The sequence below is a fragment of the Cetorhinus maximus genome, chromosome 1, assembly GCF_964194155.1.
Source record: "Cetorhinus maximus chromosome 1, sCetMax3.hap1.1, whole genome shotgun sequence".
NCBI lineage: Eukaryota > Metazoa > Chordata > Chondrichthyes > Lamniformes > Cetorhinidae > Cetorhinus > Cetorhinus maximus.
The window spans coordinates 245,845,162-245,868,780 of NC_135879.1; the positions used below are offsets into that span (position 1 = coordinate 245,845,162).

A 23,619-nucleotide genomic window follows, 5' to 3' on the forward strand; every position below is an offset into this window, starting at 1 on the left:
GTTCACAGTAAAACTCGGAGATCCACTGTAGGAGACACAGTCTTCATCAAGAATTTTGGGAATGGACCTTGTTGGGTTCCTGGAACTATTGTCTCTGAAACCAGCCCCTTATCATTCCAAGTGGAAGTGGAAGACCGAATTGTTCAAAAACATGTGGATCATCTTTGAAGTAGGGAGACTTTCCAACAACCAGCTATTGCACCTGTGATTAATGTTGAACCATTAGTTCCTGAGCTGACAGATCGAGCTAGAAAAGACATGCATGATGTCTCTGTAGAATTGTCAAACCCTGGACTGCCATTGTAAAATGATGTATCTGGGGCTGCAATTCCTGATCATGTCAATCCTGTGGAAGAATCTCAAGTAGGAGAGCTACACCGCTCGAACAGAATAAGGAAAGCATGTCAGAGACTTAATCTTTAATCACCTGTAGTTGTAAACATGTATATGTTGTTGGGTGTGTCAATATGTTATGAAGATATAAAAATTTTCATAATATGCTTTATTGTAAAGTAGTTTTATGGGGGTAAAGAGATAGTCATGTCTGTGTGTGATTTAATTACATTTTGTAGTAAGCAGACTGCAAGTTAAGTTATCAAAAGAAGTAAGGTGTAGAAGTATCTTTAATATGCTAATGGTAAACGTGGTTGGGGTCTTAGCATGTAAGGTGTAAAGGGGATTTGTATTTTTAGATAGATGAAGGGGGATTTGGTTTTCAAAGGGATCTCAGTCTGTTCACAAAAAGCCAGATAAGCAAGCAAAGGAATGTGTTTATTTTTCTCAAGGGTTATTGACAATATTTAGTAGCAACATGAAAAGATTTATATTATGAGAAAGGTAAAGTTCCAAAGACATATTGTAAAGATCATATATTTTTATTTCTGTCGTACTGTTGTAAAGAGCATATCATATTATTTTCTGTTGGACTTTGAGTTAAGATTACAATGGTTGCAGATTGAAAGACATGTCCACTGGAACAAGATGGGAGATGTGTACAATGTCGCAGTCCTGGAACAGAGTGTGCCATGAAAGACAGAATAATGCCAGAAAGGAGCCCTGGACCAAGGGAGCTGCCTGGCAACAATGTTTTAATTGGCTCCTGACCAGGTGACCAGGTTTGTGTGTGAGGGCAGTGCAGCAGAATAGCTCCAAGCCTGAAAGTAACAAGATCTAAAACCTCTTTCTCCTGTGTGTGGAAGATTCCAGTAATTCCACAATAATAGCTAGCTGGCTTTTTCTCCTCATATCTCGAAAACCTGCTCTCTCTGAAAACCCATGTCAAAAGGCAAAGGGGAAAATCATTATCAGAGACATTGAAAAGCAAGTACTCAACCAGTGAACTTCAGACTGAAAGTGCTGGAAGACCACCTCGTGTCATGGACAAAGAACTGAAAGGAATTTGGAGGATCTCGATCAAAATCGACCCATCGAATCCTGTACTCTGGGTTGGTGCTATTGAACTGTTTTATCCCACCCTTAAAATCCAGTTTTTATGTGTCTTGTGTGTGTGTGTGTGTGTGTACAGGGATTTAAGAAGGGGGTAGAGTTAAGTTAGTGTTAGAAGTTAGCAGATCATATTTCTTTCTTTGTACTAATTAATGGCAATTTGTTCAATAAACAGTTATTTATTTATTAACTTTACAAACCTGGTGCTCGTATTCTTTAGCCTAAATCAAACAGTTGGGTAGAGTTGGGGCAATCTGGTGGTGTGGTCAAACTTCTCACATTTGTCACGGCTCGGGGATCAGTGGGGCTTGATGTTACAGCGCACTATCCCCAGTGAGTCGTGACAGTATGGAAAGAAAGGAATTTACATATTAAAAAAGGAAGAACATTTTTATGGAGAATGAGGCTTTCTGTCAGGAGAAGGCATTGTACGATCATCGCATCATCACACATCAGTGGCTGTTCATCCCAGTCTACTTCCTACATTTGATCTTACTGAGAAAGAGCCAGATTGTGCAGGGCACAGCACACAATATCAATCAGCGACACGTGATCTGGTGCACATTGAAGTGATCCCCGTGACCAGTCCAGGAACCTCATCTTGAGCAGCCCGATTGTCTTCTCGATTATAGTCCTCATGGAGACATGGCTTCTGTTGTATCTCTCTTCAGCGGGGGTTTGAGGATGTCTGCTCGGTGTCATCAGTCATCTTTTCAGAGGGTGTCCCTTATCCCCCACACCTCAGCCATCCAAGCATGCGGAGGGCTGAAAAGCCTCGGAACCAGGGAGTGTTGGAGAATATGAGAGTCGTGGCAACTCCTAGGATACCTTGTACAAACCTGGAGGATCTGCAGCTGATAATCACACAGCATTGAGCGATGGTATCCTTTACAGTTCTCAAAGGCCTCCAGCAGGTGCTTTAATTGCCACATGGGTACAATCAATGGTTCCCTGAATCTTAGGGAGACAGCAATAGCAGCAAAAAACCTTGATGTTATAGCGCACTATCCCCAGTACAAGGTACTAAAACCTTGTTAGTCTGTCCACCCCACCCCCACTAGAGCTGTACTTTGAATATCCTGTCTTCCATTCTTAATTAGCACTTTTCTTAGACAAATATCACCACCTTCAACACCTCTTTGACCCTTTTGTCTGTAACATCTTTTGATTATCTGCTCCTATCACTGCTTATCTCCACAATCACCACACCCTCAATGCCTCTCTTCCCGCCCCCCCCCCCCCCCCCACCTTAAACCAGTTTATATTTCTCCCTTCTCCTAACTATGCTTCAGTTCTGCCGAAGGGCCATGAAGGCTCGAAACGTTAACCGATGCTGCCAGACCTGCTCAGTTTTTCCAGGTAATTCTGTTTTTGTTTTGGATTTCCAGCATCCGCAGTAGCTTTTAGCTTTTTGTTTTTATCTCTAGCATGCTCTGCCTGGCTATCCTGATCTGTTTTGAAATGTATAAAGGTATTCACCCTCCTGGAGATTGTGTCTGTGACAAGCTTTATGCAGTTATGTGCTGCAGACTGCGACACACCACAGACATCCCCTACCAGACCCTGGAATGAACCTGATGTAGTATAAGGACATAAAGGGTTAACGTGGGACTGGGTACAGTACCAGCCACACAGCGATGTAAGTGAATGTATAAACTGCACCCAGAGGACATCTTAGTATTGGACAGAGCTGTGTGTAGAGCAAGCATGGGGACAGCTCCTAAGTTGCTTCTTAAATGCCCTCTGAAATGGCCTAGGAAGCCACTCAGTTGTATCAAACTGCTACAGAAAATTGGATAAGGAATGAAACCGGACCCGGCATCGACCTAGGCACCGGAAATGACAACAGCAAACTCAGCCCTGTCGACCCTGCAAAGTCCTCCTTACTAACACCTGGGGGCTTGTGCCAAAATTGGGAGAGCTGTCTCACAGACTAGTCAAGCAATAGCCTGACACAGTCATCCTCATGGAATCATACCTTAGGATAATATCCCATACACCACCATCACCATCCCTGGGTATGTCCTGTCTGCTGGCAAGACAGAGCCAGCAGAGGTGGCGGCACAGTGGTATACAGTCGGGAGGGAGTTTCCCTGGGAGCCCTCAACATTGACTCCGGCCGCATTGAAGTTTCATGGCACCAAGTGAAACACGGAGAAGGAAATCTCCTGCTGCATCCCTCAGCTGATGAATCAGTACTCCTCCATGTTGTATGCCACTTGGAGGAAGCACTGAGGATGGCAGCGGCGCAGAATGCACTCTGGGTGGGAGATTTCAACGTCCATACCAAGAGTGGCTCGGTACCACCACGACTGACCGAGCTGGCTGTGTCCTAAAGGATATAGCTGCTAGACTGGGTCTGCGGCAGGTGGTGAGGGAACCAACAAAATGGAAAAACATACTTGACCTCATCCTCACCAACCTGTCTGCCAAAGGTGCCACACGTCCATAACGATATCGGTAGGAGTGACCACCGCACATCCCTTGTGGAGGTGAAGTCATGTCTTCATATTGAGGATACTCTCCATCGTGTTGTAACCTCATGGCCCGGCATATCCCCCACTCAACCATTACCATCAAGCCTGGTTCCATGAAGAGTGCAGGAAGGCATGCCAGGAGCGGCGCCAGACATACCTAAAACAGAGATGTCAACCTGGTGAAGCTGCAACACAGGACTACTGGCGTGCCAAACAGCATAAGCAGCAAGCGATGGTGAGGGCTAAGCAATTCCACAACCAACAGATCAGATCTAAGGTCTGCAGTCCTGCAACATTCAGTCGTGAATGGTGGTGGACAATTAAATAACCCACTGGAGGAGGAGGCTTCACAAATATCCCCATCCTCGATGATGGGGGAGCCCAGCACATCAGTGCAAAAGATAAGGCTGAAGCATTTGCAACAATCTTCAGCCAGAAGTGCCGATGCATCTCAGCCTCCTCCGGAGGTCCCCAACATCACAGATGCCAGTCTTCAGCCAATTCGATTCACTCCACGTGATATTAAGAAATGGCTGAAGGCACTGGATACTGGCAAAGGCAAAAGCCAGACTAATTGCCTTTAATCCGATTAAAACACACACAGACACACCCACAGACTAAATCTCTATTTTAAAAATAATTCCCAATAACATTATATCCATTAATAGCTTCATGACACTAGCCTCTGACCCTGCTCTTGTTGCTACTTCATTCTTGCATAGATTAGGTAATCAATTTCATCAATGGCTTCCCCCAATCATGTGATTTCTTTGAAATGTAAATCAGAATAGAACTGAAAGTGATACTTACTTGTTGATATAAAGCTAAACACTCATAGTTAGAAAGGGTCACTTTGACATCGTGAAACATCCAGTCCACTGAAAAAGACAACTTGTGAATCAGGTAATTGTGTCTTTTGTTAATTCCATTGAAATGCCTAAACTCTACTTTTCAGATTGGAGTCTAAATTCCTCTTGAATGCTTCAATTGACCCTGCCTCCCTCAGCCTCTCGGGCTGAGCATTCCAAATCCGAGAGACTCCGGGTGCGGAGAGGAGCGGGGGGACTCCGGGTGCGGAGGGGAGCGGGGGGACTCCGGGTGCGGAGGGGAGCGGGGGGACTCCGGGTGCGGAGCGGAGCGGGGAGACTCCGGGTGCGGATGGGGAGCGGGGAGACTCCGGGTGCGGATGGGGAGCGGGGAGAGTCCGGGTGCGGAGAGACACCGGGTGCGGAGGGGAGCGGGGGGACTCCGGGTGCGGATGGGGAGCGGGGAGACTCCGGGTGCGGATGGGGAGCGGGGAGACTCCGGGTGCGGATGGGGAGCGGGGAGACTCCGGGTGCGGATGGGGAGCGGGGAGACTCCGGGTGTGGATGGGGAGCGGGGAGACTCCGGGTGCGGAGGGGAGCGGGGGGACTCCGGGTGCGGAGGGACTCGGGGAGACTCCGGGTGCGGGGGGACTCCGGGTGCGGAGAGACTCTGGGTGCGGATGGGGAGCGCGGAGACTCCGGGTGTGGATGGGGAGCGGGGAGACTCCGGGTGCGGAGGGGAGCGGGGGGACTCCGGGTGCGGAGCGGAGCGGGGGGACTCCGGGTGCGGAGAGACTCCGGGTGCGGAGGGGGAGCGGGGAGACTCCGGGTGCGGATGGGGAGCGCGGAGACTCCGGGTGCGGAGGGGAGCGGGGGGACTCCGGGTGCGGAGGGACTCGGGGAGACTCCGGGTGCGGGGGGACTCCGGGTGCGGAGAGACTCTGGGTGCGGATGGGGAGCGCGGAGACTCCGGGTGCGGAGCGGAGCCCGGGTGCGGAGGGGACTCCGGGTGCGGAGCAGGGAGACTCCGGGTGCGGAGGGGTGCGGGGGGACTCCGGGTGCGGAGAGACTCTGGGTGCGGATGGGGAGCGCGGAGACTCCGGGTGCGGAGCGGAGCCCGGGTGCGGAGGGGACTCCGGGTGCGGAGCAGGGAGACTCCGGGTGCGGAGGGGAGCGGGGGGACTCCGGGTGCGGAGCGGAGCGGGGAGACTCCGGGTGCGGAGAGACACCGGGTGCGGATGGGGAGCGGGGGAGACTCCGGGTGCGGAGAGACTGCGGGTGCGGATGGGGAGCGGGGGAGACTCCGGGTGCGGAGAGACTGCGGTTGCGGATGGGGAGCGGGGGAGACTCCGGGTGCGGAGGGGAGCGGGGAGACTCCGGGTGCGGAGCGGAGCGGGGAGACTCCGGGTGCGGATGGGGAGCGGGGAGACTGCGGATGGGGAGCGGGGGGGACTCCGGGTGCGGATGGGGAGCGGGGAGACTGCGGGTGCGGATGGGGAGCGGGGAGACTCCGGGTGCGGATGGGGAGCGGGGAGACACCGGGTGCGGCGGGGAGCGCGGGGACTCCGGGTGCGGAGCGGAGCGATGAGGTTCCGGGTGCGGATGGGGAGCGGGGGGACTCCGGGTGCGGAGCGGAGCGGGGAGACTCCGGGTGCGGAGGGGGAGCGGGGAGACTCGGGGTGCGGATGGGGAGCGGGGAGACTCCGGGTGCGGATGGGGAGCGGGGGGACTCCGGGTGCGGAGGGACTCGGGGAGACTCCGGGTGCGGAGAGGAGCGGGGGGACTCCGGGTGCGGAGGGGAGCGATGAGACTCCGGGTGCGGAGGGACTCGGGGAGACTCCGGGTGCGGAGGGGGAGCGGGGAGACTCCGGGTGCGGAGGGGGAGCGGGGAGACTCCGGGTGCGGATGGGGAGCGCGGAGACTCCGGGTGCGGAGGGGAGCGGGGGGACTCCGGGTGCGGAGGGACTCGGGGAGACTCCGGGTGCGGGGGGACTCCGGGTGCGGAGAGACTCTGGGTGCGGATGGGGAGCGCGGAGACTCCGGGTGCGGAGCGGAGCCCGGGTGCGGAGGGGACTCCGGGTGCGGAGCAGGGAGACTCCGGGTGCGGAGGGGAGCGGGGGGACTCCGGGTGCGGAGCGGAGCGGGGAGACTCCGGGTGCGGAGAGACACCGGGTGCGGATGGGGAGCGGGGGAGACTCCGGGTGCGGAGAGACTGCGGGTGCGGATGGGGAGCGGGGGAGACTCCGGGTGCGGAGAGACTGCGGGTGCGGATGGGGAGCGGGGGAGACTCCGGGTGCGGAGAGACTGCGGGTGCGGATGGGGAGAGGGGGAGACTCCGGGTGCGGAGGGGAGCGGGGAGACTCCGGGTGCGGAGCGGAGCGGGGAGACTCCGGGTGCGGATGGGGAGCGGGGAGACTGCGGGTGCGGATGGGGAGCGGGGGGGGGACTCCGGGTGCGGATGGGGAGCGGGGAGACACCGGGTGCGGCGGGGAGCGCGGGGACTCCGGGTGCGGAGCGGAGCGATGAGGTTCCGGGTGCGGATGGGGAGCGGGGGGACTCCGGGTGCGGAGCGGAGCGGGGAGACTCCGGGTGCGGAGGGGGAGCGGGGAGACTCCGGGTGCGGAGGGGGAGCGGGGAGACTCCGGGTGCGGAGGGACTCGGGGAGACTCCGGGTGCGGAGAGACTGCGGGTGCGGAGAGACTCCGGTGCGGATGGGGAGCGCGGAGACTCCGGGTGCGGAGCGGAGCCCGGGTGCGGAGGGCACTCCGGGTGCGGAGCAGGGAGACTCCGGGTGCGGAGGGACTCCGGGTGCGGTTGGGGAGCGGGGGAGTCTCCGGGTGCGGAGCGGAGCGGAGAGACACCGGGTGCGGAGGGGAGAAGGGAGACACCAGGTGCGGAGGGGAGAAGGGAGACTCCGGGTGCGGATGAGGAGCGGGGGAGACTCCGGGTGCGGAGGGGAGCGGGGAGACTCCGGGTGCGGAGCGGAGCGGAGAGACACCGGGTGCGGAGGGGAGAAGGGAGACTCCGGGTGCGGATGGGGAGCGGGGAGACTCCGGGTGCGGAGCGGAGCGATGAGACTCCGGGAGCGGGGAGACTCCGGGTGCGGATGGGGAGCGGTGAGACTCCGGGTGCGGAGGGGAGCGGGGGGACTCCGGGTGCGGAGGGGAGCGATGAGACTCCGGGTGCGGAGGGACTCGGGGAGACTCCGGGTGCGGGGGGACTCCGGGTGCGGAGGGGGAGCGGGGAGACTCCGGGTGCGGAGGGACTCGGGGTGCGGAGGGGGAGCGGGGAGACTCCGGGTGCGGAGGGACTCGGGCAGACTCCGGGTGCGGAGAGACTCCGGGTGCGGAGGGGGAGCGGGGAGACTCCGGGTGCGGAGGGACTCGGGGTGCGGAGGGGGAGCGGGGAGACTCCGGGTGCGGAGAGACACCGGGTGCGGCAGGGAGCGCGGGGACTCCGGGTGCGGAGCGGAGCGATGAGACTCCGGGTGCGGATGGGGAGCGGGGAGACTCCGGGTGCGGAGAGACTGCGGGTGTGGATGGGGAGCGGGGGAGACTCCGGGTGCGGAGGGGAGCGGGGAGACTCCGGGTGCGGAGCGGAGCGGGGAGACTCCGGGTGCGGATTGGGAGCGGGGAGACTCCGGGTGCGGATGGGGAGCGGGGAGACTCCGGGTGCGGAGAGACACCGGGTGCGGCAGGGAGCGCGGGGACTCCGGGTGCGGATGGGGAGCGATGAGACTCCGGGTGCGGATGGGGAGCGGGGAGACTCCGGGTGCGGAGGGACTCCGGGTGCGGAGGGGAGCGGGGGGACTCCGGGTGTGGATGGGGAGCGGGGAGACTCGGGGTGCGGATGGGGAGCGGGGAGACTCCGGGTGCGGATGGGGAGCGGGGAGACTCCGGGTGCGGAGGGACTCGGGGAGACTCCGGGTGCGGAGGGGGAGCGGGGGGACTCCGGGTGCGGAGGGGAGCGATGAGACTCCGGGTGCGGAGGGACTCGGGGAGACTCCGGGTGCGGAGGGGGAGCGGGGGAGACTCCGGGTGCGGAGGGGGAGCGGGGAGACTCCGGGTGCGGAGGGACTCGGGGAGACTCCGGGTGCGGAGAGACTGCGGGTGCGGAGGGGGAGCGGGGAGACTCCGGGTGCGGATGGGGAGCGCGGAGACTCCGGGTGCGGAGGGGAGCGGGGGGACTCCGGGTGCGGAGCGGAGCGGAGACTCTGGGTGCGGAGCGGAGCGGAGAGACACCGGGTGCGGAGGGGAGAAGGGAGACACCGGGTGCGGAGGGGAGAAGGGAGACTCCGGGTGCGGATGGGGAGCGGGGAGACTCCGGGTGCGGAGGGGAGAAGGGAGACACCGGGTGCGGAGGGGAGAAGGGAGACTCCGGGTGCGGAGCGGAGCGGGGGGACTCCGGGTGCGGAGGGGGAGCGGGGAGACTCGGGGTGCGGATGGGGAGCGGGGAGACTCCGGGTGCGGATGGGGAGCGGAGGGACTCGGGGAGACTCCGGGTGCGGAGAGGAGCGGGGGGACTCCGGGTGCGGAGGGGAGCGGGGAGAGTCCGGGTGCGGAGGGACTCGGGGAGACTCCGGGTGCGGGGGGACTCCGGGTGCGGAGGGGGAGTGGGGAGACTCCAGGTGCGGAGGGGGAGCGGGGAGACTCCGGGTGCGGAGGGACTCGGGGAGACTCCGGGTGTGGAGAGACTGCGGGTGCGGAGGGACTCCGGGTGCGGAGGGGAGCGGGGGGACTCCGGGTGCGGAGGGGAGCGGGGAGACTCCGGGTGCGGATGGGGAGCGGGGGGGGGGGACTCCGGGTCCGAGAGGGGAGCGGGGGGGGGGGCTCCGGGTCCGAGAGGGGACCGTGGGGGGGGAGGCTCCGGGTTCGAGAGGGGAGTGGGGGGAGGCTCCGGGTTCCAGAGGGGAGCGGGGTGCGGGCTCCGGGTTCCAGAGGGGAGCGGTGGGGGGGGGGGGGTGGGGGGCTCCGGGTTCCAGAGGGGAGCAGGGCGGGCTCCGGGTTCCAGAGGGGAGCAGGGCGGGCTCCGGGTTCCGGAGGGGAGCAAGGACAGAGTCTCTGACTCGGGCACTGGGACATACAAAGTGCAATTACATTACCTGATGTAGTGCAAAGGCCGTCTCAACCGTCCGGTGGCTTATGAAGTTCCCGTACACATAACCTATCCAATACTTGTCGCTCTTTACTTTTTAACTCATCTAGTGTCTCAGGTTTTTTTATTCATTGATGAGATGTAGGCATCGCTGGCTGGGCCAGCATTTATTGCCCGTCCCTAGTTCCCCTTGAGAAGGTGGTGGTGAGGTGCCACTTGAACCGCTGCAGTCCATGTGGTGTAGGTAACACCTACAGTGCTGTTAGGAAGGGAGTTTCAGGATTTTGACCAAGTGACAGTGAAGGAACGGCTGATATATTTCCAAGTCAGGATGGTGGGTGGCTTGGAGGGTTTGGAAGGTGCTGTCTAAAGAGGCTTGGTGAGTTCCTGCAGTGCATCTTGTAGATGGTACACACTGCTGCTACTGTGTGCCAGTAGTTGAGGGACTGAATAACTGTGGATGTGGTGCCAATCAAGCCGGCTGTTTTGTTCTTGATGGTGTCAAGCTTCTTGAGACAAAAACAGAATTACCTGGAAAAACTCAGCAGGTCTGGCAGCATCGGTGGAGAAGTAAAGAGTTGACGTTTCGAGTCCACATGACCCTTCAACAGAACTGAGTGTAGTTAGGAGAGGGGTGAAATATATGGTGGGGGGGCGGGGGGGAGAGAAGTTGAGGGTGGGGTGGTTGTAAGGACAAGCAAGCAGTGATAGGAGCAGATAATCAAAAGATGTCACAGACAAAAGGATCAAAGAGGTGTTGAAGGTGGTGATATTATCTAAGAAAAGTGCTAATTAAGAATGGATGGCAGGACACTCAAGGTACAGCTCTAGTGGGGGTGGGGTGGAAAGACTGACAAGGTATTAGTTGTAGATTTAAAAATAATGGAAATAGGTGGGAAAAGAAAAATCTATATAAATTATTGAAAAAAAAAACAAAAGGGAGGGGGAAGAAACGGGGTGGGGATGGTGGGAGGGAGTTTAAGATCTAAAGTTGTTGAATTCAATATTCAGCCCGGAAGGCTGTAAAGTGCCTAGTCGGAAGATGAGGTGCTGTTCCTCCAGTTTGCGTTGGGCTTCACTGGAACAATGCAGCAAGCCAAGGACAGACATGTGGGCAAGAGAGCAGGGTGGAGTGTTAAAATGGCAAGCGACAGGGAGGTTTGGGTCTTTCTTGCGGGCAGACCGCAGGTGTTCTGCAAAGCGGTCGCCCAGTTTGCGTTTGGTCTCTCCAATGTAGAGGAGACCGCATTGGGAGCAACGAATGCAGTAGACTAAGTTAGGGGAAATGCAAGTGAAATGCTGCTTCACTTGAAAGGAGTGTTTGGGCCCTTGGACGGTGAGGAGAGAGGAAGTGAAGGGGCAGGTGTTGCATCTTCTGCGTGGGCATGGGGAGGTGCCATAGGTGGGGGTTGAGGAGTAGGGGGGGACACCTAGGTAGGGTGCAGAGGGCTCTCGCTCACCCCCGCATGCGCACGCTCGCTCCCCCCCCCCGCACGCTCGCTGTCCCCCCTCCTGCATGCGCACGCTCGCTCGCGTGCGCTCCCCTCCCGCACGCGCACGCTCGCTCTCGCTCCCCCCCCCGCACCCGCACGCTCTCTCTCTCTCCCCCCCCCCCGCACGTGCGCGCTCGCTCTCGCTCCCCAACGCCCGCCCTCTCTCCCACGGTCCATCTCGCTCTTGTGCACCCCCCTCTCTCTCCCAAGCCCCCACCCCCCAGGGGACTTACCCATTCTTTTGTATTTTGAAAGCAAGAAGACGTCGTACTGATCTCAGCAGGAAGGGGCTCAGTAACATTTTTGTGGTTTTAGAAATTAAAATGAAAAGTTTTGTCAACAAGAATAGAAGAAAATGTAAGCACACAAGATTATTGCTGTACAATTAAGATTAGTTTTACAAAAAAATACCCCAAAAAGACTCTCTCCTTGGTCAGACCCACAAGTGAACACCTTCCAGGCAAAACTCCCTTATAGATAAAAACAAAAAGCTAAAAGCTACTGCGGATGCTGGAAATCCAATACAAAACAAAAACAGAATTACCTGGAAAAACTCAGCAAGTCTGGCAGCATCGGCGGAGAAGAAATCAGTTAACGTTTCGAGCCCTCATGGCCCTTCGGCCATGAGGGCTCGAAACGTTAACTGATTTCTTCTCCGCCGATGCTGCCAGACTTGCTGAGTTTTTCCAGGTAATTCTGTTTTTGTCCCTTATAGATGTTTAACTTTATAAAATCCAGTAATATAACCCAAGGCAAACTGCTGTAGCTTCAAAAAAGTCATGCCACATGACCTGTAACTCCTTCCCACTTTGCTATGGAAAACCAAACTTCAGAATAAAACTGCTTGTTACAGCCCAAGACTTTGCTGGCTTGACTGGATGGTCGATTCAAACTGCATCCTCCCCCAGTCCAGAACCACATCAGCAGCTACATCTCGCAGCCCCAGCTCAAACGCTACAGCTACCCTAAACTCTCCATAGTAACTCTAAAATCCCTTTATACCTTTCCATCTCAGGTTCCATTGTTCTCACACCTCTTTGAAAACAAAATCCTTCCAAAAAATAAGATCTTTCATGTTCCCATCTTGTCTTTGCTTTCAGGTTAATAAAATATAATACCCCACTACCAGTTAACTATAGAACTTCTGCAAGATGCAAACGTGTTTCTTGTTACCTCTGACTTCCCTTTGATACTCAAGCAAACTCTCCTTATCCAAAATGCAAATGTTAGATCTAACCTATTCACTGGTACCTCAAACCTAACACCTCTATCATTTTCATGTCTCATGCCCTGCAGACAACATATCTCCTAGTAATCTCAGACACACACAGCCTTCACCTTAGAATAACATAATATTCCTCAAAACTTTTTTTTAAAAATTCATTTCTCACAACATTCACTCTCCCACTCCCCCACACATTCCCTCTCCCACTCCCACACACGCACAAAGTCACTCACTCTCCCACTCCCATAAAGTCACTCTCTCTCACTCACTTCCACACAGACACACTTTCTCACTCCCACACATACACGTTCACTCACTCTCATTCCCACACACTCTCTTGCTCCCTCACTCCCTCCCTCACACTCTCTCTCTGTCGTTCCTACACAGTCACTCACTCTCACTCCCTCACACTGACTCTCTCACTCCCACATGCATACACACACTCTCACACACACACACACACACCCACATTCACACTCTCTCACACCCACACACCCTCACCCTCAGACTCCCCCTCACTCCCACCCCCGTGACATGGGGGTCTGCAGCGTCTCACTCCTGGGCCTCGCAGCCTGCCTCTCCTCTTCAGGGCCCTGGCACTTTGCTGTCCCATTCCCTGGGGCCCTGGGAGTCCTTGGACACCAATCACTGAAAGCAAGAATGTAGGTGTAGCAAATAGTTAGGAAGGCAAATGGTATATTAGTCTTCATTGCAAGAGGACTTGAGTACAGGAGCAAGAATATCTTACTGCAGCTGTACAGGGCCTTGGTGAGACCACGCCTGGAGTCTTGTGTGCAGTTTTGATCTCCTTACCTAAGAAGGGATATACTTGCCATAGAGGGAGTGCAACAAATGTTCACCAGACTGATTCCTGGGATGGCAGGATTTTCATATGAGGAGAGATTGGGTCGACTAGGACTACATTCACTGGAGTTTAGAAGAATGAGAGGAGATCTCATTGAAACGTATAAAATTCTGACAGGGCTGGACAGACTGGATGCAGGGACTTTATTTTCTCTGGCTGGGGGGTGGGGTCACAGTCTCAGGATACAGGGTAGGCAATTTAGGACTGAGATGAGGAGAAACTTCTTCACTCAGAGAGTGGTGAACCTGTGGAATTCTCTACCACAGAGGGCTGTGGAGGTCAAGTCACTGAATATGTTTGAGACGGAAAGAGATTTCTAGACTTTAAAGGCATCAAGGGGTATGGGCAGAGAGCGGAGTGTGGTGTTGAGATAGAAGATCAGCCATGATCATGTTGAATGGTGGAGCAGACTCGAAAGGCTGAATGACCTACTTCTGCTCCTATTTTCTATGTTCTACGAGCAGCAAATACAGCCAAGACAGAGTGAATGGATTCCTTAACAGCCCACCCAGACATCAGTAAACATTGTGAGACAACCAATTTGACTGAAACTTCGTCTTTCTCACGAGGGATTCTAGTTTTTCACCTTTGATGATCTTGCCTTGGAATTCTCGACAAAATTTGTTCCAATTTGGATGGCATTAATGATGGCCCACCTCGCAGGGTTTCAATCTTGTCTCCTGAGATTCTATTCCCCTGGATTCTCAAGTATACACTCAAACACCAACTCGCAAGCATATCTTCAGCCCTTCAGCTGTGCCAAGCAGAACACTACTGCTCCAAAGGGGCACCTTCACCCCAAAAGCCCGCAGCACAGAGTCAGCAACATTCTGCTGCCTTCTTCAACTAAACTCAGCTCCCCGCACCCTTTCCTATTTGGAGCCTATTTCTCTGGTCATCTCTTTTTAACTGAACTGAGACCTTTTTCTACCCCTGTCCCCTCTCTGGGACTCTTTTGGGATCTCTCCCTGACCCCTGTCCCCTCTCCCCTTTGGGACCGCTCCCTGTCCCCTGCCTGGAGCACCAGTCTTCCATGGTGCTCTGCTCCCAGTCACATGGCCAGGTTTTTGCACCATTTTCCTTCTTGCCCAGGCACACTGGGCCCACAGAATGAAGAATGTAGAACTCTGCATGTGCAATCTGCTCCCCATCTGTGCATGCACATAGGTTTCAAGGTTTGTTGGGAGTTGAAGTTCCTCACCTCCACTCTCAACGTTAAGGTAAGTATAGTTTTCATGGAAGTGGAGATAGGTGGTCTTGGTGATCATGTGGATATGTGGTTGAAAACTCTTCTCAGGGCTGCGAAGAGTCTGGTTTAACCTCGGACAGTTGTTAGAGTGGGAGACAGAGTCAGAGGCTAGGGAATGGAGTTTGTGCTGGGAACTGAAGATAATGGCATCAATCTTTCCAATACTTGATTTAGGGAGTTTCTGCTCATCCAGTACTCCATGTCAGTGAAACAGTCTGATAATTTAGAGACAGTGGAGGAGTTGAGAGAAGTCAGGTAGAGCTGGGTGTCATCAGTGTACATGTGCAAATTGATGTTCCGTTTTCGGATGTGTTGTCAAAGGGAGGCATATCAATGCAAACTAGGAGGGAGCCAAGGATAGATCCTTGGAGGACATGAGAGATAACTCTTCAGGAATGGGAAAAGAAGTCATTGATGGTGATTCCTTGGCTATGATTATATAGATAAAAAAGAACCAGGTGTGAGCCATCCCAGCAGGACTATGGTGGAGAGGTTTGAGCAGCTGTGAAAAGGCTACAAACAGGTCGAGAAGGCTGATGAGGGGTGTCATTTTTGACTTTGTTAAGAACACCTCGGTACTGTGGAAGGAGTGGAAACTGATTAGAGAGATTCAAACCTTGGGCCGTAACTTGATGGAGTGGCAATTGAGTTAGATTGCCTCTCTGTTTGAAAGTTTGTTCCTATCTTGCCCGACCATCCAACTCAAGCTGGGCAAGATCTGGGCAGTGCAGTGTGTCCTCAGGGCCTAACATTGAGGGCTGTCGAGTCACAGGTAAGGAAGCCAGGCCTGCTTTTTTTACGGCACTTGTTGCTGTAAACCAGGTAGGTTTAAAAGTCCAGCCAGGTTAAAGGTCCTTGACAAGCCAGGGAAAAGTATATAAAGTAAGAAGGCATTACCATCACAGAATCCCCACTATCAACATCCTGGGGCTTACCATTGACCAGAAGCTGAACTGGACCAGCTATATATATACTGTGGCAACAAGAGCAGGTCGGTTGCTGAGAATTCTGTGGCAAGTAACTCACCACCTGACCTTCCAAAGCCTGTCCACCAGCTACGAGGCTCAAGTCAGGAGTGTGATTGAATACTCCCCATTTATGCTTGACACAATTCATGAAAAAGCAGCCCAATTGATCAGCGCCCCATCTACAAACATTCACTCCCTCCACCACCGACACACTGTAGCAGCAGTGTATACCATCTACAAGATGCACTGCAGGAATTCACCAAGGCTCCTTCGACAACGCCTTCCAAACCCATAACCACTACCATCCAGAAGGACAAGGGCAGCAGATGCATGGGAACACCACTGCCCAGGAAGTTCACCTCCAACCACTCACTATCCTGACTCGGAAATATATCACCGTTCCTTCACTGTCGCTGGGTCAAAATCCTGTAGCTCCCTCCCGATCAGCACTGTGGATGTACCTACACCACATGGACTGCAGTGGTTCAAGAAAGTGGCTGATCTCCACCTTCTCAATTAGGGATAAATAAATGCTGTCCTTGCCAGCAATGCTCATATTCCTTGAAAGACTTAAAAAATATATATGGGAAAAAAGTCTATACCTGAACAGGAGAGGGTTAGGGAATGGGACTGGAGGAGATATCTCAGCCATGATTGTCACATGTGAATCTTTCAAAAGAGGAGTAATTTAGAAAAAAGTGTTATCTGACTGGATATGCAAGTGTCACCCTTCCATTTCCAATAATAAAATGTGTAAGTTTTTTGTTATTCTCAATGATAGAATTGAGCTCTGGCAGTTAATGCAGCCTACTAAATCTGATGACTTCATATTCAAATGTCCACAGCTATTCCCATGCACTGAACACTGATCGCTGTCAATCCACGTGGTGAGGGGATAGAACACAAAGAGGAACCTCAGACCTGCTAGCAAAGCCAAACGGCAGCCTGGATTCCCAATAAATCACAGGATTACCCCGAGTGGAACCCTTTTATCAGACATGGAACTTCCAAAAGTAACATTAAAGCCTTTATCAACAGACAAAGATACACAGGAAGAAAAAGCACCATCTGAAGATAGTGAACCATTGGTGAGATCTATATGCAGTGATCACAGGGAAAACACCATCAACAAGCACTCAGATTCTCTCAGTGATAGGACTGAGCGGTCAAACATATCTCACAATAATAGGCCACCCCAAATTGTAAATGACTTGGGATTACAAGATTATTATCCTCACAAATTGTCACTAAATTTCATGCGGGAGGTTTGCTGGGATAAACTGAAGGACAATAAGCCAACTCAGCTGAAAGATATCCCTTGGCATTTTCTCCAAAGAATCCTTTCTGCTAATTCAATAGCGAGGAACCCTGAATGGCCACTTGCTCAAGAACCAGAAGGTGAGACTGATATGGATGAAAATTTCAGTGGTTTCTTTGAAGAAAAAGAAACTCAGATTTCTGGGGTTAACCCTCTAGATATCATTGCTGCCATTTTCCTCTGTGCAGATTACTTTCTGCAGCAGGAGCTGATGCTGAAGATGTCTCAGTGCCAGTTTGCATTACCATTTCTACAGCCAGGCCAGTATACTGCAGAAAAGGAGGGGGATTCCACAGATGGACCTTCTGCCACTCTTCTCCTCTGGGCCATGCGGTCTATTATTAAAAAATGGTGTCCAGAATCCCTCACAAATAGCAACAGCTTTGTGGAGGAGCCCATCGTAACTGCAGCCATGCCAACCATTTCCTTCATCAGACTTGGAAGATGCAGCATCTCCAAGTCTAAAATTCTCAACCTTACCTTGAGCCAGACACAGCTGCAGCAAAATATCTTCCTGCACTCTGAGATGGAATGTGGGAATATTCCCCGTGGAATATCCGATGGAGTGGCAGAGATCTGCTGGCATCTCCCCTCTGGGAAAAGAAATCTGGACACATTCCCCGAGGCTGCTGCATTCATTAACCTCCGAGGTGATGCTGAATCTTATCAGAGAAACACTCGGTTTCTTGCTGAAGTCTCTGTTGCTCTCTTTATTTTCATTGATATAATTGGTCAGAAGGAAAGAGAATTCCTCACTTCTCTCACTCAGTCACCAGCAAAATTCTTTCTCATAATAAACTCCCCTGGCAGTCAGCAAAAGATAAACCCAGCTCAGACAAAGAAACTGTTCCAAGATCTAAAACTGAAACCTCAACAATGCATTGTTCGGACAAATATGAATGATGCAAAACTTGTGGAAAATATTTGTTCCAGAATAATGCAAATGATTCCAACTCATGAAGGAGCCCAGACCTTCCTGAACCTGGAGCAAATGGCTGATATTGCAAGGAAAAGTGGGATTGGGGTCGATGAACATTATCATCAAATACAACAAGGCAAACAACGCGCCTCTGATATATTGAGAAGTCTTAACCCTGGAGTCATTACTGAATACAAAAGGAGAGTATTGCCCTTCCATGGTAAGCCCTGGAAAGACTGGTCTCAGTATGAGAAAGAGAAGTCTCGCATGAAACACCGTGCGGACAAGACCACAGAGGCATATAAATATGAACTGGACCAAAAGAAGAAGAAAATCCGAGAAGCTCAACTCCAGCAGCGTCAGTCGGAAGAGCTGAAGGAATTCATCACAGTGCTGACAAAAACCTGTGGAGAAGAGAGAGATTTTTTCCTAAAATGGCTGAAATTCAACTTGGACAATACATCAAGAGAATTAATGTCAAAATTACGTAGTCGTTACAAAGAGCTATACAAAGACTCAAAGCAGAATGCGAGTAAGCTGAAGGACTTGGATCAGGAGATGTCTGACAGTTCCCTTGGACTTGAGCACTTCATGAGGGAACTCAGCCAGGTTTATGAAGTTTCAGTGACAACAGGTAATAAGAGAGAGGTAGACCCAAATATATTGAGGTTACCGGCTGTTGCAGCTGAACTATTGCTGGATGGGTTCCCCCTGGAGCTTATTGATGGAGATGTTTCCAATATTCCTGTTCAGTGGGTCAGAGCTGTACTAAATGAAGTGACCAAGGTGGTGGGAATTGCTTCCCGTGTGTTTGTGGTGACAGTGATTGGTGTCCAAAGTACTGGGAAATCCACACTCCTAAATACAATGTTTGGTTTGCAGTTTGCCGTGAGTAGTGGCAGATGTACACGAGGAGCCTTCATGCAGTTTATCAAAGTCACGGGGAGCCTAGCAAAAGATCTGGGCTGTGATTTCATCCTGGTAATTGACACTGAGGGGCTGAAAGCTCCAGAACTCGCAACCCTTACAGACAGTTATGAACACGATAATGAGCTGGCAACATTTGTAATTGGATTAAGCAATTTAACTTTAGTAAATATAGGGATGGAAAATCCCACAGAGATGAAAGATGTTCTGCAGATTGTTGTTCATTCCTTAATCCGCATGAAGCAAACAGGAAAAGGGCCAATTTGTCAATTTGTCCACCAGAATGTTGGAGATGTGTGTGCACATGATCAGAACCTGAGGAGTCGTCAGAAACTACTGGAACAATTGGATCAGATGACAGGTGCTGCAGCTAAACTGGAGAAGTTAGAGCATGTAAAATTCTCTGATGTGATGGACTATGACCCTGATAAAAGCAACTGGTACATCCCCGGTCTATGGCACGGCACCCCACCGATGGCTGCCGTCAATACTGGTTATAGTGAACAAGTCTTTGAACTGAAGAAGTGTCTACTTCGTTGTTTATTAAAGCGTAGCAAATCTGAAAAAGCTTTAACAATTCCAGACTTTATCAAATGGTTGTCTGGGCTTTGGGAGCAGGTGAAAAATGAGAATTTCATTTTCAGTTTTCAGAATAGTCTGGTTGCTGAGGCTTACAACCAGCTCTCCATGAAGTTCAAAGACTGGGAATGGGAAATCCGCAAATTCGCCCATTCCTGGACAAATGAAGCTGAAAACACAATAAAGAATCACAAAGGTGATCTAAACCGACTGCTCCCAGTAAAGGTATTGGAGATCAGGAAAAAGATTGACAACAGAAAGGAAAAGACTCTTGATCAACTAGAAGCACACTTTGAAAGTGGGGCTGATAATGTGCAGCTAATGGAGAAATACAAGGAACAATTCAAACTAAGCATTTCCACGTTATGCAGCCAGCTTCAGGACAATTCAATACAGAAATGTAAGGATACTGTCAATAGATGTGTGGGATTACAGGAAGTGGATGCTATTTGGAATGAATTTAATAAGCAGATTGAAGAACAAGTCAAGAAGCTTTTACAAAACTGTAAAGAAATTCAGCAGGTGTTAGGTGATGAAGAACTGAAAAGAGCCTTTGAAATGATGTGGCGTAATACACTCACCAAACTGAATTATCAGCCCTGCACAGTAAGAAACATTGAGGTGGAGATTGAAAATCTTCTGAGACAGGACACAAAAGCACAAGGGAGAGTGATTAATGAAAAACTGGAAAGTAAACCCCTCTCTGTGCTCGGGGCCCAGAGCTTTCAGATCATGGAGAAACACATCAACCTATTTAAGATGACCAAGGCTAAGAGATTTGCGATGACTGCCCGAGAATCAGATCTTAAACGAGCGGAACTAATATCAAAGCCACTCGAGACTAAATGTAAGCAGAACATCGATGGAAATGCAGAAATGGACATGGATTATGATAATAAATATTGTATTGAATTTTTGAACGACATCGAGAAAACAATCAACAACATTTCAGATTTAGAGTTTTCAATGAGTGAGATTTTTAGGGCAGAGTTTAAACTTCACATATGTGGTTATGCTGCACAAAGATTCAAGGTTATGCATACCAGGTTTATCAATAAACACGACCCACGGAAGAGACTAGAAAGCAAAAAAGATCTATACTTTGAACTTTTCATGGATATTTACACAAAGCAGGATCAGAATCAGAAACAAGCAGAACGATTTGCAAAATCTTGTTATATGCCAGCGATCAGAGATGCTGTGCTAAAGGATCTCAGCATGAAAATTGTGGATAATATGAAAAAGACTGATCCTAAGGGAAAGTACAAGCTCCGCAATAACTTTGTTGTGGAACTTCTGGTCCATTTAAAACAAATGAATGACTTTGAAGACTATTACAGGTATATCAATGACTTTGAGAATTTCGCAAAGAAGTGGCTCCATGAACAGGTTATTGTACACTGCAAAGAACAATTTACAGGAGAGAGCAGGTTTGTACATCTAGCTAAAGAAATCCTCACAGAGATCACTGATCAAGCTAAAGAGGTTGTTCAAGATGCAGTGACCCAGAATATTTCTGGAAAGGCTCAGAGTTTCCTTGATTTGTTTGCTGAAAAGTTAAGGTCAAGAATCACAATGTGCAAAGATGAGATGAAAATTGTTCTATTCCAAACTGACAGCAATGCCAAGAAATTTGCAGAAGCAGTTCTACTGTCTATTGCAGAGGTCAAGAAGCTGCTCCTCAATGAGGTTACAGGCTGGGATGTTAAAGCAAAGATTAAGGAATTATCTGTAAAACCAAATGAGGAACTATTTAAAGGGTTATTCTGTTGCACAAAGAAATGTCCTTTCTGTGGAGCTTTTTGTGAGTCAGAGACCACTCAGCACGGGCAGCATTTCAGTAAACAGCACATACCTGAAGGACTGAATGGTTATCGATGGCGTAATAGCCAGTGTCTTTCAATGGATATTTGTACAGCTTCAGTAGCAGGCAACGCATCATTCCGAAATAAAGACACAGGGTTTGAATTCAAACCCTTCAAGGATTACCAGTCAGTCAATGCCTACTACAAATCCTGGACTATCCAAAGGGCTCTCTCTGCAGAGGCAACATCCTATTGGAAAAGGGTTTTCTACGATTTCAATCGGGAATTTGCTGATAGATATGGAGCGAAGCCTGCAGAGATTACCTCTGCCTGGAACATTAAGTGGGAAGAAGTCAGGGAACATCTGAACAAAACGTATAACACAGATATTCAGTCTCTGTAGCATCCCTTTAAATGACACTTCTCAGTTCGAGTGAACACAAACATCTCAATTACAAATTAGAGTATATGTGGAAACCAGTCTAAAATTTCATTACAGTAAAAATTTAAATCACGTTGGATTATATAAGATGTGCGACTAATGTGGAGCATCTAAGACACTCCAACAAGTCGGCTGTGAGCTGAACACAAGTAAGTTTATTGACGAATATGCACACACGGGAGATCAAAACATCGCAACAATGCAGAGCTTTTCCTGTACATTTATAGCAGATTTTGAAAGCATTACAGCATTAATTATGCTTATGTAATACCTTGTTCATTCTTTCGATCTCGGGTTTGCTGTAGAGTTATTAATAAATAGAGGATTGAATAACTCCAAAACGGAGGGATTGGGAAAATACGCCACCACTTATAAAGAGGGAAATCAAAAATCAAAAACACCTTTTCTGTTTACAGACAGGTGGTGAGAGGAGAAATCAGGGCTGTTTGAATTAAACCCCCTCCAATCCATAACAGAAATTGGGGGCTCAATTTCGGGATAACCGATTTGAATTGGACCAGAATCCAAGTTAACAGACAAGCCAAATTTGATAAAAAACATTCAATTGGAAGCAAAAAGAGGAAAATTCAGTGGCTGGAATGAATTTTAAAACACAAGTAACTGAGTACAGCCAATTCCTTTCCCCTAACATGAAGAACATAGCAATGTTTAATGCCCAGGTATTTGTTCAGCAAGGAAATTTAAACGGTGAAATGTTGGCATCCCTTAGCACAGAACAATTAAAAGCTGCAGCTAGTGGGGTACTGTTAAAATTGCCCAGCAAAATCAAAAGTGAAATGATCCAGTTATTGGTAGAACATTTGGATCTGAAGTTACCAGTAAGGCAGTTAGATGTAGAGGTCAATCATGCCTCCGAAACCCCTCCCCTAGCCAATTTTGAGCTGGAAAAACTCAAACTGCAGCTAGAATTCAGGAGAAGAAAAGAGAAAGCGGGTGAGAGAGAGAGAGGGCAAGGGGACAGGAAAGGGAAGGAGAATTCCAGCTCCAAAAACTGGAAATGGAGCTAACAGCTCAAAGAGGAGATAGAGAGAGACCAGACAATTGAAAGTGGCAAGGAAAAATCTCCCTCTCCCCAGCAGCAACCCCCATTTCCCTGCCCTGTCACCGCTCTCTGAGGCCCTGAAATATGCTGGATTTATTCCAAATTTAAAGAGTGATGTGGAGTAATTTTTTGCCATTTAAGTAGCAGGACAGCTAAAATGGCCCTCAGAGATCTGGACATTTTTAATTCAAGGGCAGCTGTCAGGGAGAGCACAAGAGGTCCAATTCATGCTGACTCCTGGGGCTGAATTTTCCCCCTGTCAGGTGGGAAGTTGATGGGTGGGCGCGTATGGGCGTGCTTCTGATTGGCGCCTCCGATTGGAGGCAGGCCGCCATTTTATGTGGGTGGGCCAATTAAGGCCCGCCCGGCGTGACGTCCGCAGGGAAGCGCTATGCGCTCCCTATGCAGGCGGCGGGTGGGGGGGGGGGTGGGGGGGGTGGTGGGATTTCGCGTATGTGCACTCATCTCCCTGAGGCTAAGTGCTGCCTCAGAGAGATCACCTCTACTTTCAAAAATATTAAAAATAGAAAAAAAAAATTTCCCTTACATGTCCCCTCATGTGACAAAGTGACATGAGTTGGGACATGTCCATAATTTTTACAAAATCTTTATTAAAAATTTTTAACCCGCCGGGGCTCCTGGCCGACCCGCCAGCCTTAAGGTTGGACGGGCAGGTCCTTTAATTACTTAATTGATCATGTCAATGGCCTCAATTGGCCATTGATAGGTCGGCGGGCGAGCAGCTGATTTTGCTGCGCTCCCGCCTTCCTGAATATTTAAATCGGGCGCGGTGACATCAGGAGTTCCCCCTGACGTCACCGCGCGTCATTTTATGTGTTGGTGAGCGGGCCCCGTCCCCGCTCGCTAACTCGTACAATTCTGCCCCTGATGTGTCCCTGAGTTACAAACGGACTAAGGCTGCCATCATAAGTGGCTGTATGTT

At 51.1% G+C, this 23,619-nt stretch overlaps 2 protein-coding genes across 3 annotated transcripts in view; both read left to right on the forward strand.

Moving 5' to 3' along the window:
* LOC144688603 (apolipoprotein L3-like) overlaps window positions 1-23,619 on the forward strand; it is a 155,018-nt gene that overhangs the window by 80,265 nt on the left and 51,134 nt on the right. The window lies entirely within an intron of this gene.
* On the forward strand, window positions 4,732-23,336 carry LOC144688495 (up-regulator of cell proliferation-like). Of its 2 annotated transcripts, none has more exons than XM_078555135.1 (2): window positions 4,732-4,826; window positions 16,469-23,336. In XM_078555135.1, exon 2 carries the CDS (start codon window positions 16,622-16,624, stop codon window positions 21,572-21,574), a length of 4,953 nt encoding a protein of 1,650 aa, XP_078411261.1. In that variant the 5' UTR covers window positions 4,732-4,826; window positions 16,469-16,621; the 3' UTR covers window positions 21,575-23,336. The 2 variants fall into 2 exon arrangements, with proteins under 2 accessions (XP_078411261.1, XP_078411271.1); XM_078555145.1 differs by lacking the exon at window positions 4,732-4,826 and adding an exon at window positions 15,153-15,477.

Coding starts and splice junctions, on each gene's coding strand:
- LOC144688495 (XM_078555135.1), top strand. CDS start 16,622: ATGGAACTTCCAAAAGTAACATTAAAGCCTTTATCAACAGACAAAGAT.